The sequence below is a fragment of the Malus sylvestris genome, chromosome 3, assembly GCF_916048215.2.
Source record: "Malus sylvestris chromosome 3, drMalSylv7.2, whole genome shotgun sequence".
Taxonomy (NCBI): Eukaryota; Viridiplantae; Streptophyta; class Magnoliopsida; order Rosales; family Rosaceae; genus Malus; species Malus sylvestris.
In genome coordinates this window covers 8,637,376-8,652,270 of record NC_062262.1, presented here as the reverse complement: position 1 = coordinate 8,652,270, position 14,895 = coordinate 8,637,376, and the positions used below count along the sequence as shown (strand labels likewise).

Sequence of the window (14,895 nt, the reverse complement as noted above, 5' to 3'; positions counted from 1 at the left end):
TTATTTCATCTATGTTTTTTTAATAACATTTTAATTAGTTGTTTTAACATGCCCTCATCCACCTCCTCAGCACTCTTCTTGTTTACATTTATTGTGTGCGTATATCAAACAGCTAGCCCTTTGGTTTGTATCAAGAAAAAAAACGAAGAAAAATAGAAGGAAATGGCTTCTAACAGCAGAAAAAAAACGGCTAGCCCTTTGCGTTGAATAGCAGATTGAAATTTTAAAAATAATAAGAGGGCATAATAGGAAGAAGGCTTGCATTCCCGATTCCCTCACCCTCATGGAATTCAAGTACCTCATCAATATAGGGAGTTCAATTCCTCCACTTTTAGGAATTGAATTCCTTATTTCGTGTGAACTCCATCACTCTCTTGATTCCTTCAAAATTTGTAAACGTTTGAATTCTTCATAATCCAAATCCAATTCCCTATATTTATTCCCATCACAGATACGTAAACACGCTACTGAATGACTTGGAATGGGTGCAATTTTCATCTCTCTCATTCCATTCCCCTTCCGCACGCCAGAGGAAGGTGTATTTGAAAAGAAATTGTTCGAAGAAAAGCTAAAATAGAGGATGCTTGCATGCATGAACATTATGAAATTTTTAGATTTTATCACTCTTCATAAAGCCAGGAATGACCTGTTTACCTACCGTTAATTGGAATCAAAATAAAGAATTGAATTCCGATTAATGAATAATTATATGTTTAATAAACACTAGGAAATCAAGAACTAGATTCCGATTAATGAAGAATTGGATTCCGATCATTGGTTGACCCACTAAAGTGTCCACCTGCAATAGATTTTTTTTTTTTTTTTTTGAAAAAAAGATATTATCTACACTAGGGATGAAATGGAGGAGTGGGCTAAGTCACACAATAGGCTAGCAATAATGAGGTTCAAATTCGTCTTTGACGAGAATCAAACATAAGACATTTCACTTACAATTGAAAAGGAATATCACTAAAACGTAGTACTAAGTGACCTTTTTTGAGCTATTTTATTCACACCCCATATTTTGGTGGCTACACCTTACATACCTAATACAACCTACATCTATTTTTTAAATTAAAGTTTATTTGAATACACCCCACATCTATTTTTTGAATTATGAAAACTCAAGAGTACTTATTTGTATATTTTCTTCATCATAAGAAACTTGGTAGTTCATCTGATTTCTGGATGACCATTACATGAACTTAGGTATCTGGAATTCAAATTCCTTTCCAATTGTTTCAAAGTTTATCTCTTTGATAAACAACCCATAGTAGTGCTTTTTCGAATAATAGTAAAATGAACGGCGAGCCAAAAACGCAGATTTTATGTTTCATCGTCAAGTTAACATATTTTTATTCGAAGTGTTTTTGCTTTTAGTGATTTGAGTTTTGCTCAATAATGAAGGGTAAAAGTGAAGATCGAGAAAATAAGTAAGAACATTAGGATGATTTGGGGTGTATTTTGAAGAATCTCTGTATATAAAGTGAGAAGGATGAAAGGGTTAAACGTTCAAAATGCCCCTCCTTTATTAAAGTTTTTGAAAAAAAAAACAACTTAATTAATAAGGGACAAAATAGTAATCAAGACAGTTTGAATTTTGAGATGAAGGTTATACATTAAAAAAATGAAAAGAAAACCCACGTAGTAGTCTTCTTTTTTTTTTTTTGGAATATTTTTTATTACAAAAAATAATTAAATTTAAAACCTAAAAACAATCATTTAACATAAAAAGATCAATTGCGATATGCGTTTAACAAGAGTCTAGTATATATTAAAAGAAATATCTTATGAAACGTAGATTGTAATTTCATATTAGAGTATATAAAAAGAATTGTTATTGGCACTCCAAATTTTTTATATTTGCACTTCAAATTATTACTAAATTATTTACGAACTCTTATTTGCACTTCAAATATCTTATTTTGTACTCTTTATAAGAGTATTTTTTTTTCTTTCTAAATATAAAAAATTTGGAGTGCCAATAACAATTCTTTTTATATACTATAATATGAAATTACAATCTATATTTCATAAGATATTTCTTTTAATATATACTAGTCTCTTGTTACACGCATACGAATGTCGCAATTGATATTTTTATGTTAAATGATTGTTTTTAGGTATTAATGAGACTAAGTGGAAACCTAATTACCAAATCTTGTACTCTTATGTCCTGCAATTACCAAAGTGGGTATGATGCAAGGCTGACGTCAGCCACGTTTTCTCTCTTTTTTTGCGCTAAGAGCATGCGCTTCAAGCTCGCATGGGCGCACGTCGTCCGACACTGTTTCAGACATGGGGCCCACGATGTTTTTCTGAAATGTTACTGTTTGGGAGGCCATGTGACTTCCCCACGTCCGTTGGATTTCAATGGCAACATTTTATGGATCGTTGGATTTCCAACGGTAAAAAAAAAATTAAAACCTTATTTAATTTCAATCATTGGATTTGAAATCAACGGTCCACGTTATTCGGCTTTATAAATTAAAAATAAATAAAAAACAGTTTTAAATTCTAAAATCTTACCGTTGTGCCACGTGGCACAATCTGGAGAATTGGAATTCAAAATTTTTTTAATCCAATGGTAGAGATTACTTATGTGAATAAAAAATTAATAAAAATTCAAAAAAAAAAATTTGAAAAATTAAAAAAAACAATTTTACTTTTATATAAATACATTCTGATTATCTTCTACCTTACACCACAATTTCATATTTTGTCAACTAGTTTCAACCACATTCCTATCTTTCTCTCAAAGTTTAAATCCAATTTTTTTTCCAACAAAATGACTAATGATGCAGGTACAAATTGGACGCTTATTGAAGATGTTACGTTGTGTACTAGCTGGGTTGAAGTTACTAATGATCCGATTACGAGTAATGAGATGCAGTTACGAGAAATGTGGAGTCTTATTCATGCCAATTATTTTGAGAAAATTGATGGGAAAAGAACCAAAGAATTGATGTCCAGTCGTTAGAGAATACTTAGCCAATTGTTTAGTATGTGGAGAGATGACGTGGCACAAGCTAGTTATAATCTTCGAAGTGGGGAAAATTTAGCGGATCAAGTAACAATATATTATTTATTTGTTTGTACTATACCCAAATTTATATTACCTACTTTGATTATAATTATTTATTCTCCCGCATTGTGTAGACACTTCTAGCACAATCTTGGTATAATGCCAAATCCAAAAACCAAAAGCAATCATCACCCGATGGGAATGTTGGAATATTATCAAAGATTGTCCTAAATTCAGAATTGTGCCTATTGGTCCAGAAGTTGTCATGAACAACACCCCTCTACATTCTACGCCCGATCATGCCTTGCATGTTCATAAAGATGACCCAGAACAAATGTCGGAAACTCCCCCTGAACAAGCGTCGGGGTCGACCCGTTATCCAATTAGGCCTCAAGGTACGAAGGCTTCAAAGAGAAAAGGGAGTGCTTCCAAGAATGATTATGCAAAGTATATGGAAGAACTTGCTCGCCAAGGTGAATTGACTTTGGCGCGAGAAATGGCTAAATTTAAGGCTAATAAGGCTAGAGAGGAGGCAAAAGCTACAGCTGTTGTGAGAGAATTTCAAGCTAATGAGAGAGAAAGAGAGCTACTTAGGCAAGACAGGGAAGAGATTAGAGAAGAAGGGCTCAATGAGATTGTGACATTATGAACACACCTTTAGAAGGGAAGTCTCCGAATTCTAAATATTTTTGGAATTCAGAGAAAGCAGACTTGGTGCAAAGGAGGCGTGCAAGAGAAGTAAGAGCAAGAGGAGATGGTCATAGCACCACAGGAGAAGATGATCCTAGCACCACAAATTGGTTAGGTGATGATTTTCCATTCACGAGCCCATAATTTTCCCATCACTTTGTTTGTAATCAGAGCCCATAATTTTCCAATCACTTTGGGTTGTAATTTCTTATTTATTTAATATAGTACTTTATTTAAACTAAGACTATATTTATTTAATTTGGTAATTTATTTAAACTAAGACAATCTTTATTCAAAGGACATAAACACACCAAATAAAATTACATAAACATACTAAATAATTAAAAACTCACTAAATGAACTTAAAAAACACACCAAATAAAAACAAACACACTAAATGAACTTAAGTATCTTGAACTTATTTCAATTTCCACTGGTGCTCTATCAAGTCAATTTGTCGGGCATTGTGCATATATGGCCTTTGAAGTACAATATATCGTTGAATGAGCATTTCATTGTAACGTCCATCCCTTTCTAATGGCTCATGCTGCATGGGTTCTTCGGTGACGTCATGAGCACAATATATTTGTGTTCTGGAATTGTTCATCGTGTCTGGCTCATATTCATCAATGGCATCATAATCATACTCATCTTCCACAATCATGTTGTGGAGAATGATGCACGTCATCATGATGGATCGAAGTGACTCTAAATCAAACATTTTGGTGAAGAATGAAGCAGAAACTATGAATAATGATAAAGATCTTGAGAAAATTGGTGTGAGATTTCTAAGGATTGATGGTGGATTATATGGAGGATTTAGAAAGGATTAGGTTGTAGATAATGTCACGTGGCATGCCATTATTCGTTAAAAATCTGATCGAAATCTATTCTCAAAGATCATAAACAGATTGTGATACGTGGCGCGACATATTTGGTTAAAAATCTTATCGGAAATCTATCCTCAATGATTTTGAAAAGGTAACGGCACGTGGCACGATGGCATTGGATACAAATCTTATCAAAATTCATCACCAATAATTGTCTTTTTGGATAATGACACGTGGCACAACGAGAACGATTAAAATTTTTATTCGAAATTACAAATAAAATTATTTTGTATTATTTTATTGCATATTGTGATGGCTATTCAGTGTAGGGGTAGAGATGAAAAAGACGGTTACTGTTGATTAAAGGCAGTTACTGTTTACTTGATGGATTAAATAATGAATAGTCCTAGGGGGCCTTTGCAACGGTGGAGTTGCTCTAACAAAATTGGCATTTGAAAATGACCATTTTTGAGGGGAGAGAGAGTGAAACGTCGGATGCGAGGCTTTTTGTTTTTAGTTTTTTTTTTTTAAAGAAAAACTATTAAGAAATGGTACGTCTATTTTGGATATTTTACCAAAGGAGATGTCAAATTTTAAACCTAAAATTTAAATTTGAAGGCTTACGTGACACTTTGACATCTTTTAAACTTTTGATCTCCAATTGATAAGTCAAATTTTAAACATAAAATAATAATTTATATGTATTTTCTTTGCATTGGGAATGGAAAGAAACAAAAGGATAATGATTTAAACCAATAAAAAAATTAATAAAAAGCATTTAATAATTAATTAAAAAAATTTGAAGGTGCTGTTAAATTTGGCAGCAAGGGGGAGAGATATCAATCCATGTCATGCCATATCATATTTGGCTTCTCGATTGAAAAACATTAATGCTCTATTTTGTTACCGTTATTGCTGATTTGGACATTTTGACATCTCCTTTGGAGATGTCCTCAGCTAGTACGACATTGCACCGAATGGTTCATTATTTTTATCTTACTTAGTCCAAGTCAAGCTAATATAACTTAGTCCCTAAAACAAACCTAATCTAAGATAGTTCGGCGCAACAAATACATCTTTTATTTTATTTTTTCTTTTCTCTCTAAGGTACTAAAAAAAACATTATTAATTATTTTTATACTTTTCTACGGTCCCATTTATTCAATTAGGATAATGCTAGAGAGATCAAATTTCTAAACTAAATTTGCAAATCAAATTAGATGTCACTAATAAAATAATAACTACGTTAACTAATACTTAATTAATAATCTAATCATCAACAATTACACTACAATTTAATTTAAAATTTTAACCTTCCTAACATTACGGATTCAATAAACTTCCATTTCAGTACGGCAATAAAAAAGCCCCTCCAATTGCCAACTGGATGGGCGAGTGGGAAGAAACGCCACATAAATCAAGGGCCTATCAGTCTTTTCGCAACCTCCCTCACACGCGTCAAGCCACGATAGGGACAGACCTACTTTTTCTTTTCCCCGTTGTCACGCATGGCATGCCCTCCATGATGATATTTACTATTTAGAGAGAAGTGGGAGGCGGATGAAAGAGAAGCCTCAGCCACCACCGTCTCCGTAGCAAAAGCTCTCCAGCTCCGAAGCACACACCAAACACCGGAAGAGCACTCAGTCCTCCATTGTCTGCCATAGTCGAAGCAACTCAGCTCATTGTCTGCAACAGAAATGGTCAGCATCTCTCTCCTGCTTCCCTTTCCCTGCCCATTGCTTTTGTTTTTATTTTTATTTTTTCATCTTTTTTTTTTTAAAAATTTTTAATGTGTTTTGGTTTATGATCTTTGATCTCTGGGTTATCATCTGTGATGGGTTTTAGATGCACTTGTTTCAATCGATTGTAATTTGTTGTGGATCTGAATTTGGGTTTTTGTATCATTTTAATTTGCAGTAGCTGAAGATATTTGCTTAAAGTTTTAAAATTTTCTTTTGATTTTTGGTTCATAAAATAATTTTGATCACATTCATATATATTCTTCGTTTGTTGAGTTTTGATTATATTTTATTTTTGGTTCTTTGTGGTGGGTTTGTGTGTTGTTTTGTGTTTGATATTTTGGTAATATGATTGTGTTGGTGTTGGTGGCAAACTGGCAATGCTGTCATGTTGATTGTGAAATTTGAACATAGTTGCGTTGTACCGATTCCATTAGTCTAACAGTTGATGTGGGTGTCAATATTTAGATGCATTGAGATTTAAATCTGATTAGAAAGCTGTTAATTGATCGAGAGTTGGGATTCAAGTGCTCGGTATTGGAATAGTGTCAACCAGCTGATCACTGATCAGAACTAATTGCGGGGGTCTAATTTGATTCCGTACGGATGTTGCGATGCTGAATTGTATTTGATCTTATTCTTGCAAGTATAGCACTAGTGCATAGTGTATGGAATTGGGATTTGGCAGTGTGTAACTTGGACGCATCACAGAGGAGACTGTGGTCTACGGTTGAAGCTAAACTAAAGAAGAAATGTACCTCAAGTAGTTTTATTCCTTTTTTGGTCATTTGTTATGCTAAAACTGGCACATTCTTGGTTTCTCGGTTTCAGATTGCTGGTCCATTCCTGTTTAGTTTAGATATCTAATCTATAGCCCAACCTGCATGGTACATGCTTAAATTGAAAGATTCAAGTTGAATCCTGTATCATTACGCACTACTCTTTAAGAAATTGGGTGAGACAGAACGTCTAGAATCGGAGAGAAAGAGGGAGAGAAAAAAGAGAAGGAAGGATGGGAGGGAAGGAGGTTTCAGACTTTGAAATTCTTTTCAAAATCAGTCTGCCTATTTTAATTGCCTGACCAAACCTCAAGGATTGGAAATGAAATAAGTATCTAGAATAGACTCTTGGGATCTCCATCGGATGTTTTATAATGATCATTGCATCTAAGTTGTCACCAGAAAAATTGCAACCTTTGTTGCCCGTTTGATAACCATTTCGTTTTTAGTTCTTAGTTGTCATTTTTTGTGCTAAAGTAGAGGGAGAGTATACGGGAGAAATAAGGAATGTAAAGGATGAAGGGAGGTGGTGGGAGGGGTGTGATGGGAGGGGGAGAAATGAAGGAGATTATATGAAAACAAAACTAGAAAGCGAAAACAACTTCAAAATTGTTTTCAGTTTCCATTGTGTGCCATTACATACACATCCCTTCACATTTGTTCCACTATCCCTTGTTCACCCTTGCTCCTCCTATCTCCCGCATACTTCTCTATCTATAGAATTAAAATTGGTTATTAAACGGGCCCTTACATTCAAGGAGAGGCACCGTGGCATTTTAATATCTGATTCCGTTGTTTGATTACTTTGGCACAACATTGTAGATTAATTGTTTCCTTGAGAATTTCTGAGCTTAATTTTTTTGGCTGAGTAGGAGAGTGAATACATGTTTATTGTTTCAAAACCAGTGTGTGTTGGGTTTGTGGAAATAAGTTGCATAAGAATAACATCTATCTTCTGTTTCATCATATGATCAGGCTAATGCAGCGTCCGGATTTGCTGTGAATGATGACTGCAAGCTGAAGTTTCTGGAATTGAAGGCTAAGAGAACATATCGCTTCATAGTGTTCAAGATTGACGAGAAGAAAGATGAGGTGATTGTGGAGAAGCTCGGTGAGCCAGCTGAAAGCTATGAAGACTTTACTGCAAACCTTCCTGATAATGAATGCAGATATGCTGTCTATGATTTTGACTTTGTGACTGTAGAGAACTGTCAGAAAAGCAGGATTTTCTTCGTTGGATGGTACTATTATAACCCAAAAACGCGTCTCTTTTTTTCCCGTCATTTTTGCTTATGTTCTTTACCATATTCATAGGTCTCCCGACACAGCAAGGGTGAGAAACAAGATGATTTATGCAAGCTCCAAGGACAGGTTCAAGAGAGAATTGGACGGCATACAAGTCGAGCTGCAGGCCACTGATCCATCTGAGATAGGTCTCGATGTTATCAAAAGTCGTGCAAACTAAGAAGCTTGGTCTTGTTATGCCCGTTTTTCTCAAGCTCTGCTTTACTTTTATGTGATATGTTCATAGTTTGTGGGGTTGTGAGCTTTGACTAGATTATAATTCTCGGTTTGAATTTACCTTACAGTCGTTCTTCATTTTGAACGAGTCCTGCGGTCTCGGTTTTAGACGAGGTGAAGGAACTTATGCAATGTGTGCCCTTATGGTTACATCTAGAAGCTAAGTTGTATCATCTCCTGAAGGAAGAAAAACTGGGTTTGTTCTGTTAAACTTCAAACGTGTCGTACTCTTTTTAACAATGCAGAAAAGAGCTGTTATGCTGTTATTTTTGGTACCGAAATCAGTTCTTTTGTCGTTCTTTTTGTGTGCCTGTCTTACCATTTTGGTTCTTGTCATTCAGACGCTGGATTAATACGTATGACTCTCTCTCTGAGCGGATAGCCGCCGGTTATTTTCCGAAAACCTAGTGTTGCATGAGCGCATTGTGTGACTCATTCACTGTTTAGGATGAGCTCATACCTTGAGTTTGGCCAGGGCTATTCCCGGGTAGTTTTTTGTTCCTGCTCTTAGGCTAGTCGCGGTTGTACCAGGAAAAAAAAAACGTTATAAAGTCGCAGGACATAAGGAAAAATACGTGCAAGTGCATCGTATTTAGACTCAGTTCACCTTCTCTTAACTACCTACGCAACATAATTTCTACAAAAAGCCGCATGTAAGATATCGTAGATCATCTATATGACACAAACATCGGCCGAATCAAATAGATGCAACTACAATTCCAGGTAAATCTTGTTAGAGATTTGAATGTATGTAAAACACGACAACAATAACTTACATCCCCAAGAGAAGACACGTTTTACGGGCTTAGTTCGCGTCGTTGAACAACAATCATCATCCTTTCTTAATAAATCAGCATACAGGGTGGAAAAAGCGTTACATAAAACGAATAACTGGTCATGTTGTCAAGTTAGATGTGTGTGTATCTAATCTGCATAAGTTGCAGCTGATGGACAGAACCTAACTTGTAAGGCAAGTCACTCGGATGAGTGTGTTATATGTAACTCGATTTGGAAGGGCATCACCGACGAGCATATGCTTCAAAAGAAGCTCTGCTTTATCCACATAAATCATGTCAAGCAAAACCACAGCTGCCAGAGGGGAGGAAAGAGCTAGCAAGTTTCTCCCTCTTTCTCCTGGCATTTGATTTTCGTATTAGCGAGTAACAAGTTCATTGCGAGGTCTGATTGTGAACACGGAAAATTCCTGAAACGAAAGAGACAAGAACAACGTGCACAAACAAATATTTGTATTTGATAATTTTGGGTTACAATCTCTCTCAAATTTGATCCTCTGATTCGATCTCCGTAAGGTGTTGATTGGTGGATGTTTCGTTGATCCAAGGGTCGTCGAGGCTTAATCTTGGATGAACAGTTCTTCAAGGGCCGTGGACTTGATCTTGAAGGTGGATTTGAGCGGATCTTCAAAGGGGCTTTTGGGCTTGATCTTTGAAGAACAGTGATGAACGGATCTTCGAGGGCTTTTGGGCTTGATCTCGAAGAACAGTGATGAACGGATCTTCGAGGGCTTTTGGGCTTGATTTCGAAGAACAGTTGGACGTGTGGATCGATTGATGTTGTTGATCCAAAGGGGCCGTTGGGGCTTGATCCTTGAGGATGAACAGTTGATGAACGATGAACGCTTTCTTCAAGGGCCGTCGAGGCTTGATCTTGAAGGTGGATGATTGTTGATCCAAGGGCCGTCGGGGCTTGATCTTGGAAGAACGATGAACGAAGAACGAAGAGGGCTTTCTTGATTCTTCGGGAAATCTGGATGCTTGAGAACTTCGGAGTTTCAGAGCTTCAGAGCCTCAAGCGTTTCGCCTCTTAGACTTGGTTCCCCCCTTAAATGAATGAAATTGGCTTCTATTTATAGAAATTTTCAAGGCCTAATTTTGAATATAATATCCCAGATGAAATAAGTCGTTTCTGCCAGGTGTTGACACGTGTCCTGTTTGATGACTTTTCCAACTTATTTTGATTTTTTGTTTAGACACACGCTACGTGTAAAATTTATGTAATACATGAGCGTTGAAACTTTGATTTATCGGTCAACATTTATTTACCGAAATTTCGATGTCTACACTGATATATGGCTAAAATGAAATCCCTCCTCTTAAAGAGCCATGTATATTATCTTTAAAGTCTTTATCAATAAATAGACAAACTTGTAATTAAAATTTTAACTAAGAAGTGAGTGTAGAGATAAGACACAACAGCTCTCTTAATTTATTACACACAAATTAAGAGGTCTTGCTATAAACCTCGGATTTTGGATCAGCTCTTCTTTTAAGCAATATGTTTATTTACAATCATCCATGCAACGAGGTTAAATCCCTCTTATTTAGGATCGGCTCTTAAGGGCCTATTCAGTAGTACTTGCCATCGTCGTTGAATCCCCCAGCTGGCTTATTTGTTGGCACTGTAATTAAGAGCATTGGATGTCCACCGGCAATGCCACCGGCAACGGCAACGACACCGTTACCGCCATAGCCACCGGCACCGCCATAGCCACCAGCACCGCCATAGCCACCTGCACCGGCACCGATACCGGCACCACCATAGCCACCGGCACCGCCATAGCCACCAGCACCGGCACCGGCACCGGCACCGCCATAGCCACCTTCACCGCCATAGCCACCTTCACCGGCAACGGCACTGTCAGCCTGTTCAGGTTTAATGTCATCTTTTACAGGATCTGTCCCCTCATTTTTCGCTTCTTTATTCGACATTGTCTCTCACTTATGTTAAATCGGATCTATATATTTTCTGTGTGCTTTGAATCTTTGCTGATCAACATATCAATGACCTCCTTTCCTTTTATAGTTGTAAGCATGCGCATATGCTTAGTTGGATAACGCAAAATCAACTTTATGTCTATTCAATATTAACTTACTAGAACACTGACCAATTGCATACGTAAACCATGTTACGTAAGTTCGTATGGGGTGGGAGGGACCAGCAAACGAAAAGGAAAGGAAAAGGAAAGCCTAATCCAAGCAGGGGAAAGAAGAAATTTCAAGGCACCAGCAAAGAAGAACAACAACAGAAAGCTGGGCAAAGAAGAAATTTCAAGACACCAGCAAACGAAAAGGAAAGCCTAATCCAAGCAGGGGAAGGCAACAAATAACTTAGAGACTAAGGCAACAAACGCTCTTCTCTCATTAACTCTTCCTTCATATTCATTAATTAACCTAACCCCACCCACAACCACCATCCTCCTCTCTCTTTCTGCAAATGCCCCTATTAAAAGGTCAAAAGGCCAAAGAGAACAACAACAGAAAGCTGGGTAAAGAAGAAAATTCAAGGCACCAGCAAACGAAAGGGAAAGCCTAATCCACGCAGGGGAAGGCAACAAACAACTTACAGACTAAGGCAGCAAACGCCATTCTCTCATCAACTCTTCCTTCTTATTCATTAATTAACTTGAACCCACCCATAACCACCATCCTCCTCTCTCTTTCTGCAAACGCCCCTATTAAAAGGGCGAAAGGCCAAAGAGAACAACAACAGAAAGCTGGGCAAAGAAGAAAATTCAAGGCACCAGCAAACAAAAGGGAAAGCCTAATCCACGCAGGGAAAGGCAACAAACAACTTAGAGACTAAGGCAGCAAACGCCATTCTCTCATTAACTCTTCCTTCATATTCATTAATTAACTTGGCCCACCTACAACTACCAACCTCCTCTCTCTTTCTGCAAACGCTCATATAATTGCAAAAGTTACGTGCGGATTACTAAAAAAAAGCTGAAATAGAAATTACAATGTCCGTTGTTATATGTTTGGTCCTCCACTTAAATTGCCTTCAATGTCATTTAATAGTTGCTTTTCTTCTTGTGTTTGGTTTTTTTTTTTTTTGACTAAGTCAAGGGTATCATTTTAATTTACAGTAGCTGAAGATATTTGCTTAAAGTTTTAATATTTTCTTCTGATTTTTGATTCATAAAATAATTTTGATCACATTCATATATATTCTTCGTTTGTTGAGTTTTGATTATTTTTTATTTTTGGTTCTTTGTGGTTGGTTTGTGGGTTGTTTTATGTTTGATATTTTGGTAATTTGATTGTGTTCGTGTTGGTGGCAAACTGGCAATGCTGTCATGTTGATTGTGAAATTTGAACCTAGTTGCGTTGCACTTGCACCGATTCCATTGGTATAACAATTGATGTGGGTGGGTGTCAATATTTAGATGCATTGAGATTTAAATCTGATTAGAAAGCTGTGAATTGATCGAGAGTTGGGATTCAAGTGCTCGGTATTGGAATAGTGTCAACCAGCTGATCACTGATCAGAACTAATTGCGGGGGTCCAATTTGATTCCTTACGGATGTTGCGATGCTGAATTGTATTTGATCTTAATCTTGGACACATCACAGAGGAGACTGTAGTCTACGATTGAAGCTAAACTAAAGAAGAAAAGTACCTCAAGTAGTCTTATTCCTTTTTTGTTCGTTTGTTATGCTAAAACTGGCACATTCTTGGTTTCTCGGTTTCAGATTGCTGGTCCATTCCTGTTTAGTTTAGATATCTAATCTCTAGGCCAACCTGCATAATATTGAAAAATTCAAGTTGAATCCTGTATCATTACGCACTGCTCTTTAAGAAATTGGGTCAGACAGAACGTCTAGAATCGGAGAGAAAGAGGGAGAGAAAAAAAAAGAGGAGGAAGGATGGGAGGGGGGGGGTTTCAGACTTTGAAATTCTTTTCAAAATCAGTCTGCCTATTTTAATCGCCTGACCAATCCTCAAGGATCGGAAATGACATAAATCTCTAGAATAGTCTCTCCCCCAGCCCCATCGGAAATGACATAAATCTCTAGAATAGTCTCTCCCCCAGCCCCACCGGCACCCCCAGCCTCACTGGCACCGCCAGCCCCACCGGCACCGCCATCGCCACCGGCACCGCCACTGCCACCGGCACCCCCAGCGCCACCGACACCGCCAGCGCCAGCCTGTTCAGGTTTAATGTCATCCTTTACAGGATCTGTCCCCTCATTTTTCGCTTGTTTATTCGCCGCCGCCACGGCCACCGCCATGGCCACCGGCACCGCCACAGCCACCGCCACCGCCACCGCCACCACCAGCGCCACCACCGCCGCCACCACCGCCGCCACCACCGCCGCCAACACCTCCGGGCTGACCATTGTCTCTCACTTATGTTAAATCGGATCTATATATTTTCTGTGTGTTTGAATCTTTGCTGATCAACATATCAATGACCTCCTTTCCTTTTATAGTTGTGAGCATGCGCGTATGCTTAGTTGGATAATGCAAAATGAACTTTATGTCTATTCAATATTATCTTACTAGAAAATTGACCATGCATACGTAAACCATGTTACATAAGTTCGTATGGGGTGGGAGAGACCCGGGTGGGGGGACGAGTGTGGGGTACAGGGGGAGATTGTAAACCCTGTTACAATCTCCTCTTCATACTTCTTTTATTTCTTCTATCATATTTGTCTTCTTTTTCTCTATTTTTGTATGAAATATTTTAATTGAAAAGCCTTGGCAGTCTTATGAAGCTTTTTGGTTGATATTATGATCCTGTTATTTGAAAATTCAGACTACACCACTGGCGATGTTATACGCAAAAAAAAAAAAAAAGAGGAACTCATAGAATGGTAGTGGCAAACACTAAAAGAATTCCAGCGTAGCTATAGTCTTTACACACCAAAAAATCTGTGCCTTTCTAACTTTGCATGCATCAAAGTATATTAAAGGTGGCTGTTGATACTCGGACACCGAAAAATAGTGCTGTTAAACAAATTATGATTTTCATCTGGAATTTTTAAGGAAAAAAAATGTTTTATTTTTTTTAATTTTAATCCATGAAGAAGATTGATGTACCGAAATGTGTATACCTAAATGGATGCACCAAAAAAATGGACACCCTTCTTTGGTCTTTACACACCAAAAAAATGGTCCTCGAAATGTATGTACCGAAATGTGTATACCTAAATAGATGCACCAAAATGTATTATAATGAATTTAATATATTTAAATAAGAAGACAAAGTATATCGAAATATATTGTATAACATTAGTTTAGTTATTACAACAAAATATAGTACGATGAATGAAATGAAAATTATAATTATAATGAAATATATTTAATACATTAAAATTAGGAAGAAATAGAGAAATAATTAAAACATCAAGCTATAATTAATAAATGAGGTGATTATTGTCACATCCTGGCCCGGGGTGGACCACTTCCCGGGCCCGCTCCACCACCGTAGCACGATATTGTTCGCTTTGGGCCCTGACCATGCCCTCACGATTTTGTTTCTGGGAACTCACGAGCAACTT

At 37.2% G+C, this 14,895-nt stretch overlaps 2 protein-coding genes across 2 annotated transcripts; one reads left to right on the top strand and one right to left on the bottom strand.

Annotated features, from left to right (window-relative positions):
- The first annotated feature begins 6,075 nt into the window (after nt 1-6,075).
- On the top strand, nt 6,076-8,868 carry LOC126615276 (actin-depolymerizing factor 1-like). The gene is made up of 3 exons (XM_050283090.1): nt 6,076-6,248; nt 8,042-8,307; nt 8,381-8,868. The coding sequence occupies exons 1-3, from the start codon at nt 6,246-6,248 to the stop codon at nt 8,529-8,531; spliced, it is 420 nt and encodes a 139-aa protein (XP_050139047.1). The 5' UTR covers nt 6,076-6,245; the 3' UTR covers nt 8,532-8,868.
- Nucleotides 8,869-10,790: 1,922 nt separating this feature from the next.
- Nucleotides 10,791-12,201, bottom strand: LOC126615278 (glycine-rich RNA-binding protein 3, mitochondrial-like). Its single transcript, XM_050283092.1, has 2 exons — nt 11,190-12,201; nt 10,791-11,117 (listed from the first exon to the last, which is right to left on the bottom strand). The coding sequence occupies exons 1-2, from the start codon at nt 11,314-11,316 to the stop codon at nt 10,954-10,956; spliced, it is 291 nt and encodes a 96-aa protein (XP_050139049.1). The 5' UTR covers nt 11,317-12,201; the 3' UTR covers nt 10,791-10,953.
- Nucleotides 12,202-14,895: the final 2,694 nt, after the last annotated feature.